Source organism: Melanostigma gelatinosum, assembly GCF_949748355.1.
Source record: "Melanostigma gelatinosum genome assembly, chromosome: 8".
NCBI lineage: Eukaryota > Metazoa > Chordata > Actinopteri > Perciformes > Zoarcidae > Melanostigma > Melanostigma gelatinosum.
The window spans coordinates 22,452,549-22,478,565 of NC_136641.1; the positions used below are offsets into that span (position 1 = coordinate 22,452,549).

At 42.1% G+C, this 26,017-nt stretch overlaps 1 protein-coding gene across 1 annotated transcript in view; it reads right to left on the reverse strand.

Annotated features, from left to right (window-relative positions):
- LOC306781561 (metabotropic glutamate receptor 4-like) overlaps window positions 1-23,949 on the reverse strand; it is a gene marked incomplete at both ends in the record, with an annotated part of 105,277 nt that extends 81,328 nt beyond the window's left edge. The window contains one exon of the mRNA XM_079274462.1: window positions 23,416-23,949. Coding sequence (XP_079130588.1) covers window positions 23,416-23,949 — 534 coding nt within the window. The remainder of the gene's footprint in view (window positions 1-23,415) is intronic.
- Window positions 23,950-26,017: the final 2,068 nt, after the last annotated feature.

Sequence of the window (26,017 nt, forward strand, 5' to 3'; positions counted from 1 at the left end):
TTATGACATTAACTTTGTTCAAAGCTGTTTGTGTCACCTCTCTGCATCACTAATGTTCCTCCCTGTCGTCGTCCTGTGCATGGCAGCTACATCCAAGAGCTGCTCACTGAGAGTCAGGTCTGATGAACATGGATAGATGATGTATCCGTGTTGTCTGTGCTTTCATCAACAGATCATTAAAAATACAAGTACCTGCTCGTCTCTTAGCTTAGCTAGCTAGCTGTGTTGTTAGATTGCTGCTCGTTCATGAACTCGGTCTGCGATGGTGTTTCTTCACAAACTGACATTTGTAAAAGTCTGTATCTGGTCGGAGCACTGCTCACATACCTTCAGCATGCACTGGGCTGTAGCTTGTGTAGATATATATTCTGCTGTGATTGCAGTCTGCCTTTTAATTCTTGGACAGTTTGATGTTTTTCTTGGAGGCTAAATTTAGCTCCGTGTTTGGTGTCAAAATGCCGACGTGAATTGTATCCTTCATCACCAACACGCCTCACAACACAGAAGACAGACCCGTTGTTCTCCTTGAAGCACAAACATGTATTCGCTTTCCCATCTTTCATTACATTTTCTTCCCTCTGCATCAATTTTTCTCTTCGTGGACATTTTGGGATTATTTGTCGATCTTTTTCAATTGTTAGAAAACCGCTTTTCGGGCTGTTGCCTCTCCTGTCCACCTGTTGTGATTTTAATGTCGGTTCACAGACAACATGCTATCTCATGATTTCAACTTTCTATCTCATAATTTCGACCATGGGGGTAGTTTTATTTTCAAGTCTAACTTTTAATTATTTTTCCAAAACAAAAATCATTTTTTCATTTTAATCTTTTTTTTTGCTGGCGGATTCGCGGGCCACATAAAATGACGTGGCGGGCCGGATTCGGCCCGCGGGCCTTGAGTTTGATACATGTGCTTTATACTGATCTGAAGTTATTTTGTTTTAAAAGTATGTAGCGTAACGGTGGCGTTTGTCTTGGACGAACTCTTAAAGTCTGAGACTCAGCTGTATTAAGATGTCTCGATGCCCACGTCTTGATTGTCAAATTAACCACAACGTTTATTTTTGTCAGATGTTTCCGGTTTTCACTCAACAAGGTTTTTATGCCTAACAATGTAATTTATGATCCTACATTGGCAAGGCAAATTGTTTCTTTTTTTTTTTTTAAGATGAGGGTTAAAGGTGCTTCACACAAGATTGGGAGCATTTCTGTCGCCTCTCACCGGCTCTCAACATGGCGACGTCTGAGCTAGCGGTGCTAACAGTGCAAATTACTGCAAAACTGCATGTAGCCCAAACAGGGGAAATGGAGGATCCACGACGATGCGCCGCATTTTCAAATGTCACCGCCATACGAGTGCCGTACGAGCGCAGTGCCGTACGAGCCGCCATGAGCTCAACAAAGCGAGGAGAAGCTCGGATTACAACACTCACAGGAAGCAGCTTCATTCTCTGCTGGGGTACATTACTCCACTTTATCTTTACATGGCAAATAGTTGTAAAATATGACATTTGGGATAATTATTTGCAATCCAAGTACGAACCCTCTGCTTCTTAGCGGGTGTTGCAGCAGAAACTGGCAGCAGCTTAATTAGTTACGGTGACATGTGGCAACGTGGGAGGCAGAACCAGAAACGGCACGAGCGGCGTGAAGCATCAGCTGAGTTAGCAGTAGCTGAGTGTATGCTGCTAGATTTTTAAGACCGCCTCATTGATTTATTTAAATCGGGCGATATGTGACGATTGATGTATAACTTCAGTGTTCGGCCTTTTGAGCATCCGGTAGCAAGGCGGCTGTTTTACGTCAGAGTTAATGCCGGTCGTGATTCCTCACTTCCTTCAATAATGGTCCCGGTCCACTAGCGAGCAGTGAGCTGCTGTCGTGTGCCGTTAATTAGTTCAGCATTAACGGTAGCTTTCCATTTGCTGAACTCTGGCTCATATGCGGGGTCTAGGGATAGCTGCATTTTCATTCTGTTGGGCTTAGCAAGGCCTCTGGTTTATTTATCATGTCAAGGTGTGATTCATTTTACTCACTCCGCTCTTATTTTGAACATCCAATCAACGAGTCTGCCTCTCAGCACCAACATATTGAAGTTCTGCTTCTCTCTCTTCGTGTGGTAGTGATAGAACAGGCAGGTGTGTGTGTGTGTGTGCAGTATTTCTAATAGGAACAGAAGAACACAAACACTTATCAATTATATTCTTCATGTAACTCTTTTTGTGTTGCTAGAGTCAATATTTTTCAAACATTTTGATAAGCCTATGGCATGTTGTTTTGTCTTTTCTTCTCGAGAGTGGAAACAACCGTTCCGTCGTCTCTGAGAATGTGCACGGTGGTCAAACTACCAGAGAAGACGAAACGTGTGCAGAGGACGATTATACACTGAATCAGATTCGAGCAGCACCTGCCTACTTTGAATTCTCTGATTCACGATTTAAAAGACAAAGCGAAGCTTGATACAGTTTGACTAAATCTGTTTGTAAACCCTTTCATAGCCAATTTAAAGCTGCTATGATCAATATTTTTGTATTACCCATGGCGAACCATCCATCGGCTCTTCAGTTTCCTTCAGCTCGACAGAGCTTTCAGTGGCCTTCAGCTTATTGTTTTCATTCTCTCACAGTTCTCATCAGCATCGTTTCCAAAGGTAGCAGGCAGCTGTTTTTGCCAAAAAAAAAGAAAGCTTTAAAAGCCCTCTCTGCACGCTTCCTCACCAGCAACAAACGGCACAGGTGGCGACACGCTGGTGAACGTGGTGGTGCATTTAGCAGCTGAAGAGCCAGATATTTCCTTCAGGAGTCGGTGGAGAGCAGTGGCGGCTGGTGGAACATGTTCTAGGTAGGGCCATCTTATCAATTTCAGCAAACATCCCAGTATGATTTAATGCAAAAACAATGTAAGTATCAAACACGCATTATTACTTGGCAGTTAAATATTTAACATGTATTCCAACACGAAAACAATCAGTAAATAACACTTATATAATATAATATAACATGTTTATTTATTGAGATGCCCCTATGGACCTTGTTATAGGAGGTAAAGATCAGGAGAAGTAAACATGAAGTGTAATTATGAATACTGATGTTAAATTAAGCTATGATGAGTTTTCACTGTTAATTTAACATCTCTATTACATGTTGATGCCTCCATGACCAAGTTAAGCAGATGAGACTGAGGATAACTATGTAGAAAAAAAGATGTTCACTTTGTCTAATATGTAGCTTGACAGAGTTCTCCATGTGTGTCCTGGTGTTCTCATGTTTCCTTACCTCCTCATCCCTCACTCCCTACCCTGGTGTTCTCATGTTTCCTTACCTCCTCATCCCTCACTCCCATAACTGTCCGTGCTGGATCCGTCCCCGTTGTTTTAAAAAGCTAAATAAATGATCTGCTATATGAAGTTATAATACGGTATTGTTGTTTGCAGCTTGTTCCACTGCCCCCAAGTTGCCAAAATATCAGCTATTTAGGTTTAAGAATTGTGGATATGCAACCAATATGTTACATTATCACATGAGCTTTGAAGACCAACTGCCTCTCTCTGTGATGGTCTGGCATTTGGCCTTCAATGAAGCCTTCCAAATAGAGTACTGCAGGGCCCACGTGTTTTTGTATGCCAACCCTGGAAGTTAGGCTTCCTCGAAAAGAAAAAAAAACAATGTTGAAAAAATACGCTGTGTGGCAAACAGTTTATCTTTTGTTCGGCAAGATAATCTCCACAACTGAACACCACTTTCATGGGCTAACGTTGGGCTATAAAGAAACATGGTCGCATAAGCGCCAGTATACACAGCGATGCTGTGAAGTCTGCGTGATGGCGTTGAGTATAATGTACAAACTTCTAAATTCACAAGAGGCATATTGACTGACATATTTCAAATTGTAAAATAAAACATGAAACTCTCCGAAGCTTGTGTTAACCACGGACCTTATTTCAGGCATTTAACCAATAAAAACATTCAGAAACCCCATTGACTCCGAGAAGAAGGAAGTAGAAGTGAGAAAAATAACTGACTGATTTCCTTGTTTTAGGACTCATTCCCGCACCACTCGATGGGCTCATAAAAATGCTCTCCGTGGGCTTCTACTTATGTGGGCTTTGATTAGGCCACGGTGGACTACAAGCAGAATTAATGTGGGCACTTTCAATATCATATCAGGAGATCCCCGCTGCTCTTTCAATGGTTTGGATGCTTCCTCAACTCACTAATGGTATGCACAAATGTGAATTTTTCAGTGAAGATCAATGTAGTCTACCGGCTCTGAGCCTTTAATTCAAGTAATCCTGACATGGCGATGTTGATATTGATGAGGTGGGAGACTCTCCTCAACAAAGCCACAGGATGCAAGCTGACAACATCACATATCAGATGAAGCTGCGCAACTTTCCACTCGAGACACGGGAGCAATTTATGCATCTCAGGATTTTCAAGAGGCATCAACATACGATGTCAGTAAGCATCTCATTATTGTTTCATCATTGTTTCATCTTTGCATCTGTTCCCTCCATTTAAGCTCCCGTTTTAAAATTGATGGCTGACAGATGATGTCAGTCATCAAAGAATGCTCGTGACAGAACATGCGCGCAGGGAAGCCGTGGGACGATGTGCTGTACTGTCGTCGGAAATCTTACACCTTTCTGTGTTTTTGTTGCGAATTTCCACCGAGATGTTTCCGAAATTGAAATGTGTCACTTGAAATGGGACCGATTTTGTAAAAAGCTGAGAAAAATGTGCAGGTAACGTGAGGAAATGCCCCTTGCCAACAATCACAACAAACAGAAACACTATTTCAAGCACCAAAACATCTGGTGTTTATTTTCTTTGATGCAGTTTTTTTAACGAAAGTCATCACTCAAACATTGGCAGGTAGTGTAATACATAATACCTGCCAGGAGTACGTTTTTGGTGCACCTGGCTGCATTTTGCATGCAAAAAAAAGATCGATATTTCTGCAGGCATTAAGTGAGCCTGATGTTTAATCCTCCCTGGCCAGCCTGTTACCCCGCCATTCTTCCACACCCTCGGGTTGGCCACTGTTGTTGCACTAAATTACGCTCACACTGGACCGCCATGCCAGGGGGCATATCAGTAGCAGTCTAACTCACCAGTGAAATACACAGGCCTCACATGGAGACAAAGAACCTCTAAAATATGCAGTTCTTTCTCAAGCACGATATCACTGGCACCAGAACTCTAATCCATTACCCTAGACGCCCACACTGGAAGGGATCTGTGGATGCCTGATAAACACAAACAGAAACAAAGCCTGAAGACTCTGCCCACATGTACTGTATGCTTTCCCTGCCATTATCGCTCAGTGGTTTAGTAGGAGGTGGTGGAATACATGCCATTATACGCAACCCCTTGAAACAACTTTGGGTTACATGACCGCAGGAAGCCATTTCACGGGCTGCTACAACACTTCAGAAGTTTTAGGACTTGACGCCGGTGGGTTCGGCGGCCTTTCTCCCCTGCACCACTGGAGACTCTCCATCTCTTCAAACCCATTCACTTTTAGTTCCCCCCTCTTCTGTGCTGTTTTATTTCACTTGTCTCTTCTCTGACAAATAATTCCGAAAAGATAGCCTCAAGCGACAAACAATGCAGAGTTTTTTTTCTCCCCCCTCCTGTTCCCCAGGGGAACTAATTATCCGACCACTTTTTATTTGGTCAAGAGCCACTACAGATAGCTGATAAAAGTGGAAGTTGATGACAACTGTCCTGCTATGGAGTGTCAGGAAATGAGATATAATTGTGGTTCGGAGTTGGGAGAAGGAGGTTGGAGCTAATTAGATCTCGTTTCCCCGAGCTCCGGCTGACAGGTCGCGGTGTGTCAGTCTTTCGGAAACAAATGGGAACAGGTGTTGACTTGAGTAGAGCTGAGTGCGTCTTTGTTGTCTACTCTCCTGCCGTCATCTCTCAAAGAGTTTTCATCAAACATGTCCGGTTCGCTGTTGCAGTAATTACATGGAGGCAACAGGACCTCAGAGCACTTCCTGTTTGATTAATACATGCAGCATGAAATCAGTGTGTCCACTGAGTTACTGCACTCAGTGCTACAATGTTTCCATTGTGATCTTCTTCACACTGTGTTCTCCAGCTTTGTGATAAGATATGATACACACATTTATATTTCCTCTTTGCACATTACACAAAAACATCCACTGTGGATAACTGTCGACTATGGATCACTATGGATAAAAACAATGGTGAAGAAGATATATTTCCTTTAATGGTTTGCAGGGACTTGAAAGGAGACAACTATATTCGAATCTAAGGACTGAATAGATCAGTCTATTTATTTTCTATTGAGCGTATCATGTTGCACATATTGCTGCAGAGCGTGAACAGAGTCACATCCAACATTTCGTCCAGATTAAAGTCGATGACCGCCTTCATTTACTGTCGTTAAAACTTTTAAATCACAAAATGTTCGAAATGTCTTCGAGCACCTGCACATTCCTTTTTCAACCGACATTCAAATAAAAACTTGATTTATTTTTATTCTGTTCAGTTTCTTTTGGATTCAATCTTCTGCTCGAACACTTAAAACCAATTTTGATTCCCTCCTGTACTACGGAGTACTTTAATTTCTGCCATTTCTTAGAAGTAGAAAAAGACTCACGGCTGTCCCTGACACTAACCATAGTGGCTGCGGGAACAAAATGTGCCAGAAATGTGATTGGCTGATTTGGCTGCTGATTTGGCTGAGTTTCCAAGCGTCGCCCTGGTAGTTCAGCTCAATAGGGAATGAAAGCACATGTGACTTTGTCTTCTCGTAGCTCACGTCGTGAATGTTTACAATTTGTGCAAAAAAAAAAGAAAGTTGAAAGACAGAGAATGCAGTAAGTAAACATTATTTTAATTAAAGAGTGATTACATTTAAGACATATACAACATGTTAATGTATACTGCAGCCAAGGGCCTTTAGTTTCAAGAGTTAGGCAATTGTGCGTCCATAATCGAGGCCAGAGGAATGAATATTCATATCCATTTTGGCCAGAGGAATGAATATTCATGTCCATTTTGTGCTCTTTTGGAGTGTTTTGTTTTGCACCTGTCACTTCCTCAGAGCCCCGGCTGCTCTGTCGATCATGAAGCTCTGTTAGCGCTGAGTAAGCTTGTGTGCTAACATGCAGATATCATGGGTTGATTGTTGTTTTGTTTTTTTCAAGTTATTGCTGTCATCGATGGCCAAATTGTGTCGACTGAATGTAATTAAGCCGCAGACATGTTTTGCATAAAAAGCAGCATTCTCACTTTCTCCATCTGGACAGCCAGCGATATCATCCTACGCTGTTCAACTGGGTCTAAATTCATTTGACGGCTGTTTTTATACAAATATCTATATTTCTCTTGTAACAAAACAAAAATGAATTGCTTGTCTCCCACAAGAAAACATATTTCTTGAATATAAGTGGTGTGTTAAAGTAATGAGATAATGGTGTCTGCTCTGATATTTAACATCTTGGTCGCCGCTCTTTGGAATGTAGCTGCGTAAACAGTCCGGTCAGCGCAAAAGAGACAGCGCCATTGAATAATTCAAAGCACTCTGCATCCATTCATCCTGCCAGCTTTTAAAGCCTCTGTCTTCACTATTGATCTGTGTGCTTTGGCTGTTTCCCATCGGATGTGTATTGAATGGGCAAAATCAAAACGAACAAGATTGTTGGGAAAAAATAAAGAAAAGTTTGAAGCTTTTAATAAACTGATATAAGAGATAAGACATTGGCTTTTATCCGATTGGCAAGTTTCTCAACTCAAACGTATGTAGATCGTGTTGTCATTCTGTAACTTTAAATTAATCTAGGGTAGATTTTATCTGTCTTTTTAATATTATGGGATTTGAGTCCCTTCTGAGTATCCCTTAAGTACTTGAAGGCAACTGATTAGTACCACTTCATTATCTATTGCAAAGCTATTAAGGCCCCATTCCTAAATAAAAAAAAGATGTAATGGGGTTATTTCTTTCTTTTCTATGACAGACCATAAAAAAGAACTGTTACATTAAAGCAGAGGGTTGTTTAAATTTAAACCAGTTTCTGGATCAGCTATTTGAGGTCAATTGAGAAGATTTTAGGAGAACACAGGAAGAACGTTTGTACAATAGAATACTCTCTCACTATCAACTTCCCACAAAATAGGAGATCAGTAAATCCTTGTTAGAAGCTTTGAGGGTTGACACAGTATTCAGAGTGCCATGTGTCTGGGGTGGCCTTTTGTCCCCCGTTGAAGAGCATTTGAATTGCAGACAACTAACTGTTGGACTGAACAAAGTAATGCAAATCACATTTCATTTGCAGAGATTGTTGAGTCAAATTAGAACCCATCCCACAGAGACAAATTACATGGAACAACAATCGAAACATGCATTGTAAACTAGTGGAAGGCAGTCCACTCTTATTGGCTACCCTCATATTACATGAACCAATAGACACCATCCAAATCTTCCGGTGATCATTCACTCGTCTCCCGATAAGTTGCATGTCGTTCAATTTAATTAAATCAAGGTCAACCTACACCTACATGTGGAACGTCTGCGGGACGCAGAGCGAAAGAAAGGCACTCCTCTGCTAACCTCAATACTTGGATTTTAAATATTTCATTACTCCCTTTTTTTCAGCTTAACTTGCAGAAAAGAGAAGCGGGGCGGCGAAAAAGCATTGCTAGCACATGCAGCGTGCAGCAGTTATGAGACAACAGAGTGGGCTGAGTGAGTGTGCCTGCAGTTTCTCCTGCTTAAAATCAAGCTGTGCCTTGCTAAAGTCTGCGGGCAGTGCAGGCTGATTGCCTGAGTGTTTCAATATAGTCATTTCTGTGTGCGCTTTGACATTGATGCCAACAGACAGCCAACTTCTCCATGTGCAAGCAAACCAGGCTTTTCACTTGAGGGAGATCTTTGATGTTTAGGACCTGCAAATGGAAATAAGATGAAACATAGGTGCAATACTCGCGATGTGGAAGACTGACGGCAGCATGAAATATTTAGAACAATAAGTAAATTTGCTGAAAATCATAAAACTCTACCGACTGGTTGTCGCATTGCTTCAAAGTTGAAACTGATTAATCTTTATTTTTTTTTAAACCTGGTAGTGATGCTTTTAGCTGACTTTTGAGATCTGTCAAATACACTGAGATTGTATGTGATGACGTCAATGCAGTGCTGTTGAGGGCCTCATGTTACTCTGATATCCATTAAAGCTGCAGGTGACAGACACATGCATTCACTCTCTGATTCTCCCTGACTGGCTAAAACACAAGGCCCACATTCAATTCAATTCAATTCATTTTTGTAAAGCCCAAAATCACAAATTACAAATTAGCCTCAGAGGGCTTTACAATATGTACATATTTGACATCCTCTTGTCCCGAGACCCTCACATCGGAACAGGAAAAACTCCCCAAAAAAGTCCTTTAACGGGGAGGAAAGAGGAAGAACCTGTGGGAGAGCAATAGAGGAGGGATCCCTCTCCCAGGATGGACAGAATTGATGGACATATTGAGCCAAATACAACACATTCACTTTAGCAACAGTGACAGACAGTATATCTCTGAATAGCAATGAATAAAATTGGATTTTGTTTGTGGTGCTCACAGCACTAGAAACGTTATTCTGGATAATCCAGAGTGCTGACCGAGGACCGTCTTTTGCTCCTTGAATAGTTTCCAAGCATCCCGGGTAATGAGGATTTTAAGATGTTATTTTTGCATTTCTGTACGCACAACAAAAGAAGTTCCACATATCTCATATTGTTGAACAAAAGGACAGTGTAATTCATGAATGAATCACGTGTGATTCAGCATTCGCTGGTAACAATTAGTCCGCCACACCTTGTTTACAACGCGGGTAACTTCGCGGAGCCTTTTTACGTTATTTCGGCTAACCAGAGCCGTCTATTGTGCTTTTAATACTTGAAACAACATTGTGGTAAAAGCACTCAGCTGCAGCTGCAGACTCGCCTTCGGTGTCTATGTCAGGACGTGACGCCTCCATTAACACCGACGAGTTGAGTAACTGTGAGAACAGTACACAGGCAGGTAATGTATTCACTGAGTCGATGCCAATGGCTTTTACACAAAAGTGTCTCGTCTGCACAGGTAATCTGTTTCTAGAGGAGACAAGCTGTTAGGAGGCCGGTGGCTGGCTGGATGCATTCGCTGCTGCAAGGACTGCTCTTGTTATTTAAAACATGTTCTTCCTTGGTTCAAAACTCCGGCTAACTTTATAGATCGCCTCCCTGATTGGTGTAAACAGTGTTATCCCCCTTACCCAGCTGTAACCTTTATCCTGTGTTGCTAATCCAACCGTAGGAAGGGAAACGAAGAAAAAAAGCTGATTTAACCCAGAGTTTGCTCCGGGTTTATCTAGAACTCTCAAAGCACCATTGAAACTAGTTTATGTTTGTGTAAAAGTAAGTTTCACACTCACATTGGGCATACTTACCTGCTTTCCGTAATTGAATATACTTATCTAAAGCTTTTTTTTCCCCCCTTGGCTGCTGAATTACTTATACAGAGGAATGTTTTCCAAAATAGAGCTATTACTATGTTTCAGTTCATTGAAAAAGTGTTTCCTCCTTTTGCATGCACCAAAAGTCATATCTTGCAGTGTGTATATATATATATATATATATATATATATATATATATATATATATATATATATATATATATATATAATGTATCTTTTATTCAGAAATGGTGACAAAAAAAATGTAGCAAATTTTGCTCTTGTGATTCACATAATATGGATAAATCCGTGTTGCAACAATGTTTTCCATTCCAACACAAAGGGTGGAATCTGAAAGTGATTTCATTCCCCTGAGGCACACAATAGATTGTTTGACACGATGGAAACTCCACTATTTGTATCAACAGCATTTGTTTGCTGAACATATCAATGACAGAATTTATAGAAAGTTGAATTAGTTATGCTCATTCCCGGATATTGATCTCCCACACACAGCCTGCACTATCATTTAAATCTAATGGCACAACACCTTTGAATGACTTTGGAACAAATCCATCCATTCACTGTGTTCATCCCCGTGTCGATGCTACTCGGGTTTTAAGTGATGGTCGCACTCGAGCAGGGGTCAATAGGATCTTGTGGGTTTACCATCTGTACTTTCGACTTTGCCGTGTTATTGCGACGCACGAGACAGTAAATCTCAGGTCAAACAAAAATACGGGAGGCTATAATATAAAGACTGTTAAATTCTCTCCCTGACACAGAAAGTCGTACATTACAAAATAAAGAATGTGACATTGTTAATGTGATTGAACTGATGCTCTGTCGACATTTCATTCGCTGCGTGGGACAGCAGCAGGGACTCGCAACACTCTTGAGGTTGTGGATCACGTCACGAGTTTATCGAGGAGCCCCGCAGGGTAGAGATCCCAACCCTGAGAGGATATCATGGTGTGTGAAATGCACTACGAGTAGCTTGAGATGGGGAACTGCAGCCTCCTTGGCAATGACCCATGAGCTCCTGGAATCAAATCTGTATAACCGGCAAAAGTCGTGTGCAGACAAACAGGGAGAGTAAAAACTCTCTGAAACATACGCATCATTTATTAGCTATGTATATGTGTCCTAAAAACATAATTCTGAGCCAGCAACGATTTTTGTACACGCATTACGCAAGGCTGCAATTCTCTTCCTGTTTACAACCAACAATCGATGTTGATTTATTTTAACCACGACCATGATGTTTCCCTAACCAAGTCGTTTATGTGCCTTAATCTAACCAAACTTCCCCAAACACAGAGAGGAAGAGGTGCACGATGGGGAGTGGTGGAAGCGGTTTCTCAGAAGGAGTTATCAACACAGGAGAGGGGATGGGAGGAGAGGGAAAAAAGGGAAGACAATGAAAGGAAATGGGAGGTGAGATGTGGAGTGGAGAGGACCCTTGTTGTTTTAATTTGAGGACTTGTGGCCACTGAAGTCTGGAAACTATCCAAAGAAATCTGACCGCAACTTTTGCGCGTACATTACCTGCACCGTTACATCTGGCCGATAATATACTTAATGAAGGTGTGCTGTAATTGTTCTTTCATATAGTTTCAACTAAGAGTTAAATATCTGCAGGTCAATTTTATTCATCAACAACCGTTTATCTAGCATTTCAAGTTCTGAATTCTGAAACTTTGTATCTTCAAAAAGACAATTTGAGGGCAAAACAATAAAATGGTAAAAATCAAAGGTGCTGAATACGAGATTGGGAGCATTTCTGTTGTCTTAATGGCTCTTAAACCTTTCTACGTCATGTTTTTTTCTTTTTTTAATGTTTGTTAAATTCTCAGCAGTTATAACTCAATGATATGCTTATTATACATATTCCAAACAAAAACACTTTAAAAACTCAAAATGAATCATTTCATTTTTTACTTTTTTGGTATTTTGGTCAGACACATATGCAACGCTGATTACCGTGTAATATGTGTGGTATTTGTTATAAATGTATGTTGGTACATAGAGGGTGATAAGAAGCTGTACATGGAGGGACTTAGGACCCAGGGGAATGTAGATGAAGGAAACGGGAAGAGATGCCACACAAACAGCTGTTCACTGCTCGCTGCCCGGTTCTTGTATTCGGAAAATGTCCGCTTAATAATAAAAAAAAACCTGCATTAACGCGCGATAAAATAATTATCGGCGTTAATTAATTAATGCGTTAACGCGATAATACCGCGTTAACTTGCCCAGCACTAATTATTATCATTATTGTTATTGAAGCACATATTGAATTATTATCACTTCATACTAAGTGATTTAATTTATTGCAACCGAGATTAGATAAGGTGACCTACAAGATATGTTTTAACTGTGTAACAAACGGTATATGAGGCAGATCAGCGGTGACTAACACAAAGGACCTCAGGATACAAAACACTACTTCCACATGAAATTAAAAATGCTGGTTCCGGAGGACAAGATTTCACGAAGAATCTGTGGCTCGCTGGCCTCATGAGAGATGACTATTATTCTGTTTTATTACTATTGTTATTGCTGTTATTGTCCGGACTGCTGAACACAGCTACACTTCTGTTGATGCCATGTGTAGAAAGATTTTACTGAATTCAAACTGCCCACAATGGTGTAATCATCATTGATACAACATTTCAATGACAAGAATTAAGGAAATTATCTTCAGAGGGAGCAGGGCAGAGATGTTTCCAGTTTGCCACTATTATGTAACAGTCATTTGAAGTTTAATGCCAACATGTCACCTTTTTGAGAAATCAACAGCAATATGTTAGAATTCTGATTTGTACATGTTCAAACACTGACTTTCAGACAAGGCAAACATCTTGTCTCACCAGCTTGAAGACGCCGGGTCAATAGCCAGGTGTTTGTAATGGAAGGTCTTCAAATCTTGATAGCTTAATGATCGCAGGTTAAAGAAGGTGATGGGGTGGCGGTGACAAACGGACAGCTAGTCTTTAAGGATCTATCGCTTGAGGAAGCTTTTCAGGCGATAATTAGCCTGATTCCCCCTCTGCCAGCTGGTTGTGTGAATGTGTACAAATATTTGGAGAGTATGCATGATTGGCTTCTGAATTATGTCTCTATATTTGCAGTCAGTCTCATTGGACTCTGGTTTTAAATATCAACTGACTTCATAAAATGGCAGCCGCCGTAAAGCCATGCAGATAGTCTCTTTCCCCGATGGCAGCGCTCCACCTTTGCACTGCCGTCGAAACAGAAAACTGGAAGCGCTCAGTGGAATCTTGATGGAAAAAAATGCAAACAAATGGATGAGGCTAGTGGGACCATCTGGTGTAAGACCATTACAAATTCATACTGGAGCTCAAGCAAGCAAGAAGCAAAGGATCTGAATGTTTTCAAACAGCATAAAAAAATCTGAATAGATGCATTGCAAGTGTCTAAGTGCATCAGTAGTCACACGGCAGCTATTCAGCTATTCACACCTGGCCAAGTTGAACATGCTACTTATTTTAGCAATAGTTAGCTGGCTGAAATATTTGTAGCTTACAAAGCAGCTGGATTCTTGCGATGCTGCCAGATCACACGAAAATTCATCTTGTCGGGCTTCGGGTAATGCGTTTGTGAGCCAAAGCACGGACCAATCAGAGTCCTGTGAGGGCAGCTATGGGCGTGGCTTAGGTGTGTGCGACGTCACTGAGAGGCGTCTGTTCGCTCAAAGCAACAACGGTGGAACCTGAAGAGGTTAGTGTACATGCTATATAGCATCGGCTATGTCAGAGCTGGAGAGTATTTGTTCATTGAAAGAAAAGCAAACAACAAATACTGAAGGCTTTTTCTCAATCTAAAAGATGTTTTTGCTCTTCTCTTTCTCTCTACTCACTTTGGCAAGAGTTTAAGCGACAGATGGTTCATCCAATCCCCTGCCACATATTTTGAAAGTGCTTGCCCTTTTTCAAACATTTTCCAATGACGGCTTCTCTGATGTCTCTGTGTAACAAACCATCTGGCGTGACAGGTTAGAAAGATTCAGTAGTAGTAGTAATAGTAGTAGTAATAGTAGTAGTATAAATAGTGGCAAAGTAAGTGTAGGGAGTAGGTTGTTGTGGATGATTGGGTCAAACTGAAGACTTACACCAAGAGTTGACTTATTATTTTCTGACTTTTATATGTTAGATTTAGGAAACAATATGTATCCTACAGTAGGCCACATATACACTTCCAGTATCTATTGTGTGCCTGTATCGGGTGTAAATAGTACTGTTGGCTTGTGAGACGCAAATAGCATGCTGTTGTTTTACCTCATCTCATCTTTGCCTGTTGGCACACAAACAGTAAATATCACAGTCACTGAAACCATTTCATCTATTTGTCAGCTTGTTGTTGTTTTTTACATTCATCTGTGTTCTGAAATTGGAATGCAACCCCAAAATTTTTTTTCTTGGCTCATCGCTTAACATTTTGATTTTTCTGAAGTGAAGAATAAGCAATTATGCTCAAGCTGATCAAAGCTCTACTCATGGCATGGATCCACAGCTTTAAAGATAAAATGATAAATAATATCTCTGGAACAAGTTTTTTTTAATATATTTCAAAGCAATGGGTGAGATTAGATTAATCAATTCATATGGTTTCTGCCAAGAAAATCAATGGAATTAATGTAGATATGAATTAGTATAATTCATGACGCCAGTACTTTCCTCATTATATCGTCCTGGTGCAACACCGAACTTCTGCACATTAATAATACCGTATGAAATTATGGTTTTGACGTCTCTCGCTTTTGGCAGAGTTTGTATTTGTTCAATTAAAAGACGTATGACATTCTCATTAAACATTACTAAAAGCAAAATGTAGCTAGTGCTTGATGTCTTCTATTTTTTCAAATAGAAAGTATATGACTATCAGTCTAGTTGGTAGATTAGAGGCAAAACCCTCTCGTCAATTATCAGTTTCAGAGTATAACCAACACCTTGTTGTCATGGGTGTTTAGACCACGCCAAAATATCTGAACGACTATTGTATGGACTGACTTGAATGTGTGTGAATTTGCGTTCTCCAGACGATGAACCCTAATGACTTTGGTGATCCTCTGACATTTCCTCTAGCATTACCAGCAGGTTGAAAGTTTTAATGTATCCACTGAATGATCTCAATATCTATTGGATGGATTAGCACAAAACAGATATTCATGGTTCCCACAGGACAAATTATAATAACATTGGTTGTCCCTTAACTTTTCCTCAAGTAGTTCAATCTGTTCAATATTTTGGTTAATGACAAAATACCTGGAAAATTAATGACATTTCCATCAGCCTAAACTTGACTTTGTGTTCAGTGCTAACTAGCATATGTAAGCATGCTAACATAAGCTAAGATGCTGAACATCTCAAATATCAGGATGTTTCATTGAGTGCGTTAGCATGGTTTTAGTCTGTTAATCTTGTTTTTTCTGTAGGCCGGTTTTGCAAAACACATTGTCTATCAAGTCCACTGTATCACACAATGGCTGTCCCTTTACGATATCACAATGTAAAGTATCAGTTTGCCCCAGTTATTTCAAAATTATAGCCTGAATTTTGTGTTTTCATGGTAAATACCAACTGCCTCTGACCAGAAAGCAAATCCCTTTGTGTGACACAGCAGTGAGTCATGGAAGGCTCCAAAGTTGTCTCATGTGCTGGAAGGGATGACGTCCAAGCTGCTTAGCCTGAAGGCGGCCAAACTTTCTTTTTCTGTCCCCACTGCACGGTAAACTCAAGATAACGGCTGGCATTAGGCTGACAGAACAATCCCTTTAAGATCATCCCTTGAAGGAACTTGACAGTGGCCCTATGAAATCTTTATTATATTGACCTTTTCTTCTTCATAGGTTTTATATGTATTATTAAAGAGCAGAACACATAAACTGCTGTGCTGAAAATAAGACATAACTGAGCACCCAGTTACCTCTCATTTTCCGTCACTCGAACACTGTCAGTCTGCCTGCTTAAATTAAAGGAACATAAAAATCCCTCTCCCACGATCAATACGGAAGCTGTCATGGCACCATTGATTACTTCATATCTGAATTAGCTTGAGCTACTCAAGGTTTTCTGTTTTCTCTTCCTTGTGGAATCAACCCTTTGTTTAAGTCTGAGTAAATTTGAAGCAGCACAGCCTCAACACAGCAGGACAGTGATGGATTGTTGGGTTGACGGTGAGATTATGCAGGTGAGACAGCTCCAAGCCTTTAATCCCATGCTCTTTCAAGGGAAACTATGTGATGTCAGGGCTCTGTTTGTTCAGTTCTTAAGACGCTGGGGGGGGGGGGGTTTTCTTCTTCTTTTCAACTTCAAAAAAGTCAGAGCAGAGTACCAGATGCACATCTGAATGTACGAGATTGGAGGATTGCAACCACTGTGGTACAGGGACAGCTCCAGCACAGAGAACATAAGCAAACCCTGTTGGTGTTTGTGTTGTGCTCTTCGATGTCCCTCTTGGCTTTGAGAATTTCACAGCAATGCTCAGCAGAATTAAATCACACATTTAAAAAAGAAAATACATTTTTACCCTCCTGCCAGCATCCCCTCAGTGGGCCTGCTAGTGCACACTAATTATATGCCAGGAATTAATTTGAGTGAAACCTAACATATCGAGAAAGAGAATGCACATGAGGACACAGTCACACAGTAGCTTTTTGTCACCGTGCTTGGTGATCACCAGCAGTGGTGCGTATTGCCTGCAGAGGGATTTGCCGACGGCAGGAGAAAGGGGATAAACTAGTGCCAAGAAAAGGCAAGGCTCTCGGCAGCCTTCACTCATGACTGTCCTGAGAATTGACCGCCTGGGCTTGGGTGGGCAGAGTGAGTTGAGTCGGAACTAATCCTGAACTAAAGGAGCTTCTCCTTTGTAGCCAGAGCATGGTGGATGGAGTATGTCCACAATCTGGGGTCGAGAGAGAGACGGCGTCATGGATTTAGTCTGCTCAGTTGTAAAAGTCAAGTTGAGGGGCACGGATAAAACCGTGGAAGCTCATTGGTCTGTGAGCACACTGAAAACAATTGCTTTCCGCTTCCCTGTTTGTTTGTTTCGGTTAGACTCGACGGGTGTAGGAATTTCAGCGAGTACATGGGATTTTGTTGGGCATGGATGGGTGGGTTTGACGGAATGGGCTGCGTGAATGAACTAATGTAGCGTAGTGTGCACCAAATTACTCTTAGCACAGAATGGGAGTGCAATTAGTCAGAATCAATTCTCCTATCCAGACTCTCTCTCTCTCTCTCTCTCTCTCTCTCTCTCTCTCTCTCTCTCTGTGAAGGTGACAGGGTAAACCTTGGGAGCACTGTCCAGCTGTGATAGAGCACTAACAAGTGTAGCGTATAACTGTTTCATACTCTGACGATCGAGAATCCCATTGATCACAATGACTTTAATGTGTGCCCTACTTATGTTATGATTATTGTGAGTCAGTGGACCACACTTTAACTTCTTCAGAGGTCAAGGTTGAACCTTTGCCATCAGATTTCTGATGGAGTTGACAAAATGTCCATTAAGTCAGAAGACATCATACAGAATTTAAAGCTGCACAAATTGATATTTTGCAATGAACAACGGCTCAAATCACTTTGTAGAGTGCAGGCAGCTGTTTCCAGCAAAAAAAGCTATAAAAAAAACACACATCTTGCCAAAGCACAAAAGGACAGAGCCAACAAATATTTTATAATGAGGGAAGAGAAAGTAGGATGCAAGTTCTCTTATCCACAGATGGCACAACAGGGAAATAGTTAAACCTCTTCTCTCTGCTCAGCCTACCTTGCTAGCACCTCTCCTCACTGTTCGAAGCTCACTCCTCCACAGAGGAAAGACTCCTGCAGACTGACTGTGCCTGCTTGTCCCTAATTTAGAGAGCTGCTGTGAGGAAGTTGCCCAAGCCACCACCCTCTTTGTCTGAGAGCTTATGATTGTCTCAGCAAAGCAACTTGGCCTACCTGAAACACAGCGCATGCTTCTGCAGTTTCTGACTGCTGCAGCAATATCCCTAAAGCCAGCCAGTGTAGCTGTTTTCAGTGATGTGTAAGAGACACAATCAAAAGCCTGGGGCTTTAATTATTCTCAGACTGTCTTGAGTATCATACGCAACCCAACCACTAATTACCACAAGTGCTGGTGCACTTTGCTCCTGCTTATGGAGTAGTATAAAAAGACAACTGATGAGAACAGACCAAAGGCTGGACCCTGTGAGGAGGGCGTGCGGAGAGGGAGCGTTCAACCCCAATCCCAGGGTGTAAATTACGCAACAATATAGTAAAATATTCATGACACACCATGGGGACGGAATCCTGCCTGCTCTGAAGTGCTGAGCAAACACTTCGCCCTCAGGCACTCAAAGACTGTGAGCAGGATAAGGAAGAGTCCAAAAGTAAGGAGCTTGAAAAACAACTGCATGCATGACGCCAGTTACAGTCAGGAAACAAATTCTTTCCCTCACGAGGACGGCAAGCAGCGTCAACAGCAGCCGTTATATCGGTGGTATGTTATTTTTTTTGTATGCTTTCATGCGTCTCTTTTTTAAGTCATCAAATAAACATGACAATTTGATGGAGCAACTCTAAATATACACACAGCATGATAATAAATAAATTAGCCCCCAAACCTCATAGCACATGCTGTAACACCTCATAACAACTTATTAGTGTTTTGATCATCAGACCTGGATTGTCTGCAAAACAATCCAGTGGTGTGTTATATGCACACACACGAAAGAAAGAGTCCACATCATCATCATCTTGGGTTTAGTTTCAGCCCAGCAGTTTAGGTGAGGAAAACGTTGACAGAAGAAGAAGCCGACTTTTGAAGCCATTAGAGGGAAGTGGTGAGCAGTGAAACTCTCCTTTGCCACTCAAGGGAGTCCTACTTATGGTTTTATGTGACTTTAACAAAAACAAAGAGGTGATATGCATCTGGTTCACGACAGTAAATAAAAAAAACGAGTACCAGGTCTACTTCATGCATAGTCACTGTCATCTTTCCACTCGTGTAGTGTTAACATCATTCAAAATATTAAACCCTGTGATATTCTTTTCACCTGAGGCCACTTCCGGGCCCCATACAAATCACATTTCCACGGCTTCTTGTTTCCATATCAGTGAGATTCATGAAAAAATGTTCATGTCGACTGCAAAACACAAGATAAGTCGATTAAAGGCTTTTAGAGCTTCCCAGTTTTCCACAATGTTTATTTGAAATACTTGAGGAATGAATATCTAAAGAGCGATTTTTCTAAGAAACGTCGCCACCAGAGTTGTGACTGGCTCTGCTTTTTATTTGCAATTAATGCTACCGACTTGGCATTTGGTGTAACATTATGAAAACCAACACTGAACAAAGTAAGAATTTCAAAGACATAAAGAAATAGATACCAAGGGGAAGCCACGCTGACCTGCTGTGTCTGTTAGAGACAATACTTTCAGTTGATAGGCATCTGTTTTTCAGACAGGGTGAAGCACTTGTCTGTCGGTGTTGGTGTTCCAATAAAAAGGGATTTGAGCTACTCATTGCTGCACTTTATACAATTCATTACCACAGTGTTACACATTCAGACTGAAACCCTCGTATAACGTTCGACAATCGTGGGGTTTTCAGGGTTGATTACTTTACAAATAGCACCACTGTTACCAACCTGCCTGTTTACCATCCATGTTTCATCCTGGTTGTACTGCCATGCCATGTTGGTGTTCCAAAATAAACCTGAAATGTGTCATCATCTGACTCAAGACAGCCATACACTTTTTAAAGCTGGACTGATGTCAACTGTTTGTGTAGAGACTGAACACCCTGTGATTCTTTTCCCCCACACCAGTGAGAAATCCACCATTGGAGGTGGATGCATTTGCACATATACTCTATTACATAAAAGCCTGTTCTTATGCGTTTCCGTCCTTCCGTCTCATCCCACTGTTCATGCAAAGAGTCGGACAGGTGCAGCTCATGGTTATTCGGCTGCAGCTCTGAGATATGCAGAACATGCTCAGCTAATGGCTGCTCCCAATGCCGCCCATATTCCTTGTATCACGTAAATGACGGACTGGAGATTCCAGTATTGTACCCAGAAATGGTATATGCCAAGATCACTTCCGACTCTTTGAAATGAATTATTCTGCTCGAGTCTTGATTGTCCTTCCATACATCAAAGTGTATGTTCCCTCTAGCTCTTGCTATGAGTGGTTTGGAGAAAGGGGGTTTTTATTAGCTGCCTTTTGAAATATAGTGTTTCCTTGTTGGAGTGAAGTGGCCTCATCCTGTGGCATTCGCCTCTGTCCCTCAGTGGGATTTGTCCATCATGCTCAAGGCCCTCTCAAGCAGGCCGTTCAAGCCCACGGGCAGATACCTTTAAGGCCATTGTCTATCAAAAACGGGATTCCTGCTTACTCTGACCTCAGTCCAGAGGGAGAATAACTGGTGCAGCCTTTCAGTATCTGAGTAGCACCATACTCACACAAAATTACATTTTTGCACAAGAACACAAAGTCTTGGATGGAACAGCTCAATGCCCTTTAGAGGGGGGGAGAGGGGGAATAATTTGTTCCCATTTGCAGGATTTGGCAAACTTTTTGGAACACACAACAACTCCTTGGCAAAATCCTGCTCAAATAGAGGCTTGCCAATTTGTGAAGAAGTCGCACAAGCTTGCGAGTGGACAGGCCCTCCGCTGGCGATTTGATGTGCCCTCCACAAGGAGTCTGGCAGCAAGCCTTTGTTTCATTTCTTCATTTATTTCATTTAATCCTGCAGCCACTTGCACACAGTGAGGCATACAGGTTATTTATGAATCCCTGGTATTGGATGGGTACTCTGTATCGGCCGACACCCAGAGCCCAGGTATCAGGACTGGGACTGAAAAAGTTGGATCAGTGCATCCCTGTTGGAAACATTTCCCACAGATTTAGTGCATGTATAAAACAGTCCTGTGCAGCCTGAAAAGATGTTGGCATGTGACATAGAGTGATGGAGCAGTGTGCTGACCAACCCTTTGTGTGGTGTGCTGAGCTATGAGACAATTCCTGTATGAGATATGTCACCAACCTCCTTTTTGCTCAGCTGCGAGATTAATTTATGTGTATTCCCCTTATGTTGAAAGTTCTGTGCCAGGTTTGTACACTGTACAAAAAAAGACTTGGATGTACAGGACCAGGACTTGTGACGGCTGGAAACTGATGACGGCCTTGTGTTAGCTAGTTCATCCACCACTTTCTAAAAAAGCAGCAAGGATGTAGGAATGCGGTATGTATTCTGCCTTACTATTCGCCCTCTTGGCCTCTGCTGAGCAGTTAGTCGGCCCTAGAGTGGCATTTGAGACATTGTTCAATCAATGCAACAGCAGAGCATTCAGGCCTCATCTTCTATAGGGCTGTTTGTGAATAGAACAGCAGCTTCATATTGATTATCTTGTTGTTCAAACACCTGAATGCCTCTTGTCTCATCGCCAAAAGCAACATGGATGAGTAAAAGCAACGGTAAGACAATTATATACTTAATGTTCAGTCCCTACAGGATTAATTATATTCATGACTGGGCACATACATGCACAATTTTTGTCAGTCAATTCGTAAAAAACAAGTCCATCAAGCCCTGGAAGCCCATTACAGGCCCTCACTTGTGTTCGTAGAGCAAGGGTTACATTACATAACCACTGACGTCTTACTGCAGCTAGTCTGGCATGAATATTGGGATTGTAGTGGCAGCTTATTTTACCGTCCTTCTTGGCCACTTCTTGCAGGATGTAAAGGGTTCTGACTCGCGTAGACTACCATGTCCAATTTACGTGATCTTGCAGGCTAAACTTTTCTTGCTAGCTGTCCAAAGATGAGGCTCGTAGCTCGTAGTTAAAAGTGGTTTTATTCCATGTAAAAGATAAACAAAACAATTTCCTCGTACGAAAACATTGACTTAAACTGGCTATAACTAAAAAGTCTATAATCTGCGTTCTATAATCTGCAATCTAGAATCTGCGGTCAGAAAAATTGTTGCTCCACATCCTGCTCCATCAAAGCCTAACTTACACTGAACTCACTTAAAGGAGTCAACCAATAAATATCCAATAGCAGGACAGAATAGAGGAGCCTTTTAACTTCAAAGGGCAAAACACACATTTGAAGCACATTTTACAACATGACCAATTATCTTCACTCTGTTATATAGTAAACATTCTAAAGAACATAACACACATACTTTTGCAATAAACATAAAATACAAAAACTATTAAGAATACTAAATGGCTCTTCCAGGGATATTATGAAAAAGAGACAACCTGTTTTGACACAGTCCTTATGCTCATTAGTCGGGTTGTGACCTGCAGTTTTGTTTGACAGCACTGAGCAGGTATTACAAACGTTCTGTCATATATTATTTATGTGTTGCTCTCATTTGCACATTATGTTTGCATCTGCTGAGCGAACACAATGCAGGGGCTCATTTTATGCACTATATTCGAAAGCAGTGCAATGTGCTCATGGTGCCATGCATTGGCTTACCCGGATGAATTAGAAGAAGGACTAAGGACTCCTGGCATATTAATGTCATTAGTGAGGGGAATTGTGTCGTAGTCGTCAGAGCCTAGTTTTCTGGACAGTGGGAAGACATTTCTGAAACTACTGTGATTCGAGCTTCTGAGGAAAATAAAAAGGTCAAAGGAGAAGCAATAAGGACACGGACTGTGAAGTGTGGGATGAAAGAGCGTGTGTGTTTGTGTGCGCATGTTTATTCGTCTAAGGTGAAGTTTGCTTACAGTGTGGTGATATCGCCACAGTGTCGGAATGAAATTCTAAGTTTTCCTTTGGTTAATATTGATTTTAACTGAGAATCTGATCTCCAAGAACATGTTGGAGGGAACATCCTGTCGGGAATATATCTGTGCACTGCAACCACCATCGGAAAGATGTTGAAGAAAAAGTAAAGTAAGAAGGAGGAGAAACTGACCTTGAAGAGACGCAAGATGTTGGCTACCATGATTGACACGGAGCTGGCAGACGCACCAATCACTCCAACCACCCTCTCAGGCTTAGTGATGATGGGCGGCCCTCCGCTGAGACACTTGACATCGGTTGAGTCTTTCTCAATCAATGCCTGAACGAATGTCAGCGACTGCTCCAGAGCATGGGTGTCACGGGAGCAGGTGTCCAGGATGCGCGCCCCCAGAGTGATATTCGGCAGCAGCTCGTTGTCGTTATTGATACGATCCAGTGCGAATAACATGGCCTCCAGCCTATGGATCCCTTTCTCCTTCTTCAGCTCCCCGCAGGCTTTGCCATCGTTTCCCCTCGCATGCACTGGGAACAGCCCACCTAGAGATATGTCCCCATCGATGCGTACTGAATTGAGGTGTGTGTGGCCTGGCATTTTGGGTTTGGCTGCCAAGGCGATGGAGAAATAACAAGTGAGCAGCAACACCCAGCAGCAGACGCCTCTGTTGCAGCCAATCCACGCACTCTCAAAGCCTCCACGCAGAGTCATAATGAAAGGCTAAATCTGCATCCAAATACAAATTCAAGCTCTTTGAAAAAGAAAGTGGCGTGCACACATGTACACACACACACACACACACACACAAATGTCCTGAAGGTTAGGCACAATTATTTTCAGAGCACTGTCGTCTTCAGAAGTCTGTTCTCATGGTGTATAGCTCTGACACAAACTCGGTGGTACTAATTATGCACCCTCGCTCTCTTCTTTCTTCTTTCTTCTTTCTTCTTTCCCCTCTGTGTTTCACTCTCTTCCTGCACCTCAGAGTGGCGGCTTCAGGCAGTAACTAAACAGCACGGGGGTGAGCTGAGACAGAGTCCACAGAGAGAATTATCACAAGGCGGGAAAGTCGGCCTCTCTTCTCTGCTTCTCCGGGATCACTCGGGTGCGTTTAGCGCTCCTCTTGGTCCTTCGAGCAGGCTGAAAGTCATGGGACGAGCCAGCGGGTTCCACAGCAGGCTCCTGAAAAAAGAGAGGGGAGGCGTTAGACACTAAGGAATCAACAGAACGAGCAAAGGGAACTTTATAGATTAAAAGCGATCGCATTGATCTAATATACAACGGATTAATGCAGTGGGTTTGCCTTGTAATAGTCTTTAACGCAGTGAATGGGAGACAAGTTGCTATGTCACGCTCTCCATATTTTAATTGATAATATCATACTCAAAACTGCATTGGACAGTCAGCGATGCAAACTAGTTTCCATATCCTAAAATTCAAGCAGAAATAATACCGGAGACCCAGCACTCCACACGGGAAATCTGTTGTGTGTTGCACTCATGCCCCGGCTGCTTTCAGAGCAGCGCGATGAATTATTTCTATGTGCCTTGAGCAGAAGTGATTCGCTGCTGCTTGGCACCGTTTCATAGACTTCATAACCGCACACTGCTCCGCTCATGCAACCTCTACGGAGTGTTTTAACCAAAAGGTTATGAAATATAGTGATATATTAAGAGCATGGGATTCTGATAACGAAAGAAAAAATATTCCTCGGGTTGTGAACACATCTGCTCTTTGCACATCTGATCCCTCGTGGCCTCGCATAACCCTTGTATCAAGAGTGGTAATGGGTACTGTGTGTGTGTGTGTGTGTGTGTGTGTGTGTGTGTGTGTGTGTGTGTGTGTGTGTGTGTGTGTGTGTGTGTGTGTGTGTGTGTGTTCTCGCAACAGTAGTCCTGCCTCCCCCACAGTGCCAGACTAATAGAGCAGAGGATCTGGACACAGTGGGAGAGTCTTGCAGCTCTCTCTCTCTCTCTCTCTCTCTGTCTCTCTCTCTCTCTCGCTCTCTCTCTCTCTCTCTCCGCCTCAATTGACCATCTCACACACATATCTGTCAGGCTTTACTTCATGCTGCTTTTGTGTGCTAACATACAGCGACCCGCGGCGGTGCGGCCCATAACAGAGGCACGCATCACTGTGGAGCAGCGACATTTTGCGATTATTTAAATGGGGATGGAGGTGTAGTGGGTCGCATCTTTCCCTCTCATGTTGAGTACACGTTTGTAGGACAATCTCGTTGAATCGGAGGAGTCAAGAGTTTCGCCGCGACTCATGAATTAAAGACGACGTCGCCGCCACGTGTGTATCTTTGCTTTCTTTAATTTGGACATCAAATCAAATAATAGAGACGGGCCTAAACACTTCAAGGCGGCCTGTCTTGTGCCGCTCCTCTGGCCCTGCTGGGAACCAAAGGGAGATATTTATATCATCCTGCACAGATCACCCCTCTAAAACAGATCATCCATAATGCATGAGGGCCTACCAGTCGCTGCAAAACATTTCATTCCAGGGGAAAGCCTCGAAGAGATGGACGGCCACGTAGGCTCGGCCTTTTATAATGGAGTTGAAAACAGTCAAACAGGTGAGAAGCGACACTGCTGCACTTGCTCAAAGCTGCGCCTGGGTAGTGATGCCGGAGCGACACCTGTTTTTTAAGCACCAGGACAAAACCGCCATGTAAAAAGTGGTCAATGTTGTTTGGGCCATGAGGATTCTCTAGAGCCATATGCTATACTTTGCAAAGATTTGCAGCACGGATGGCCCGCAAATAGCTTTTTAA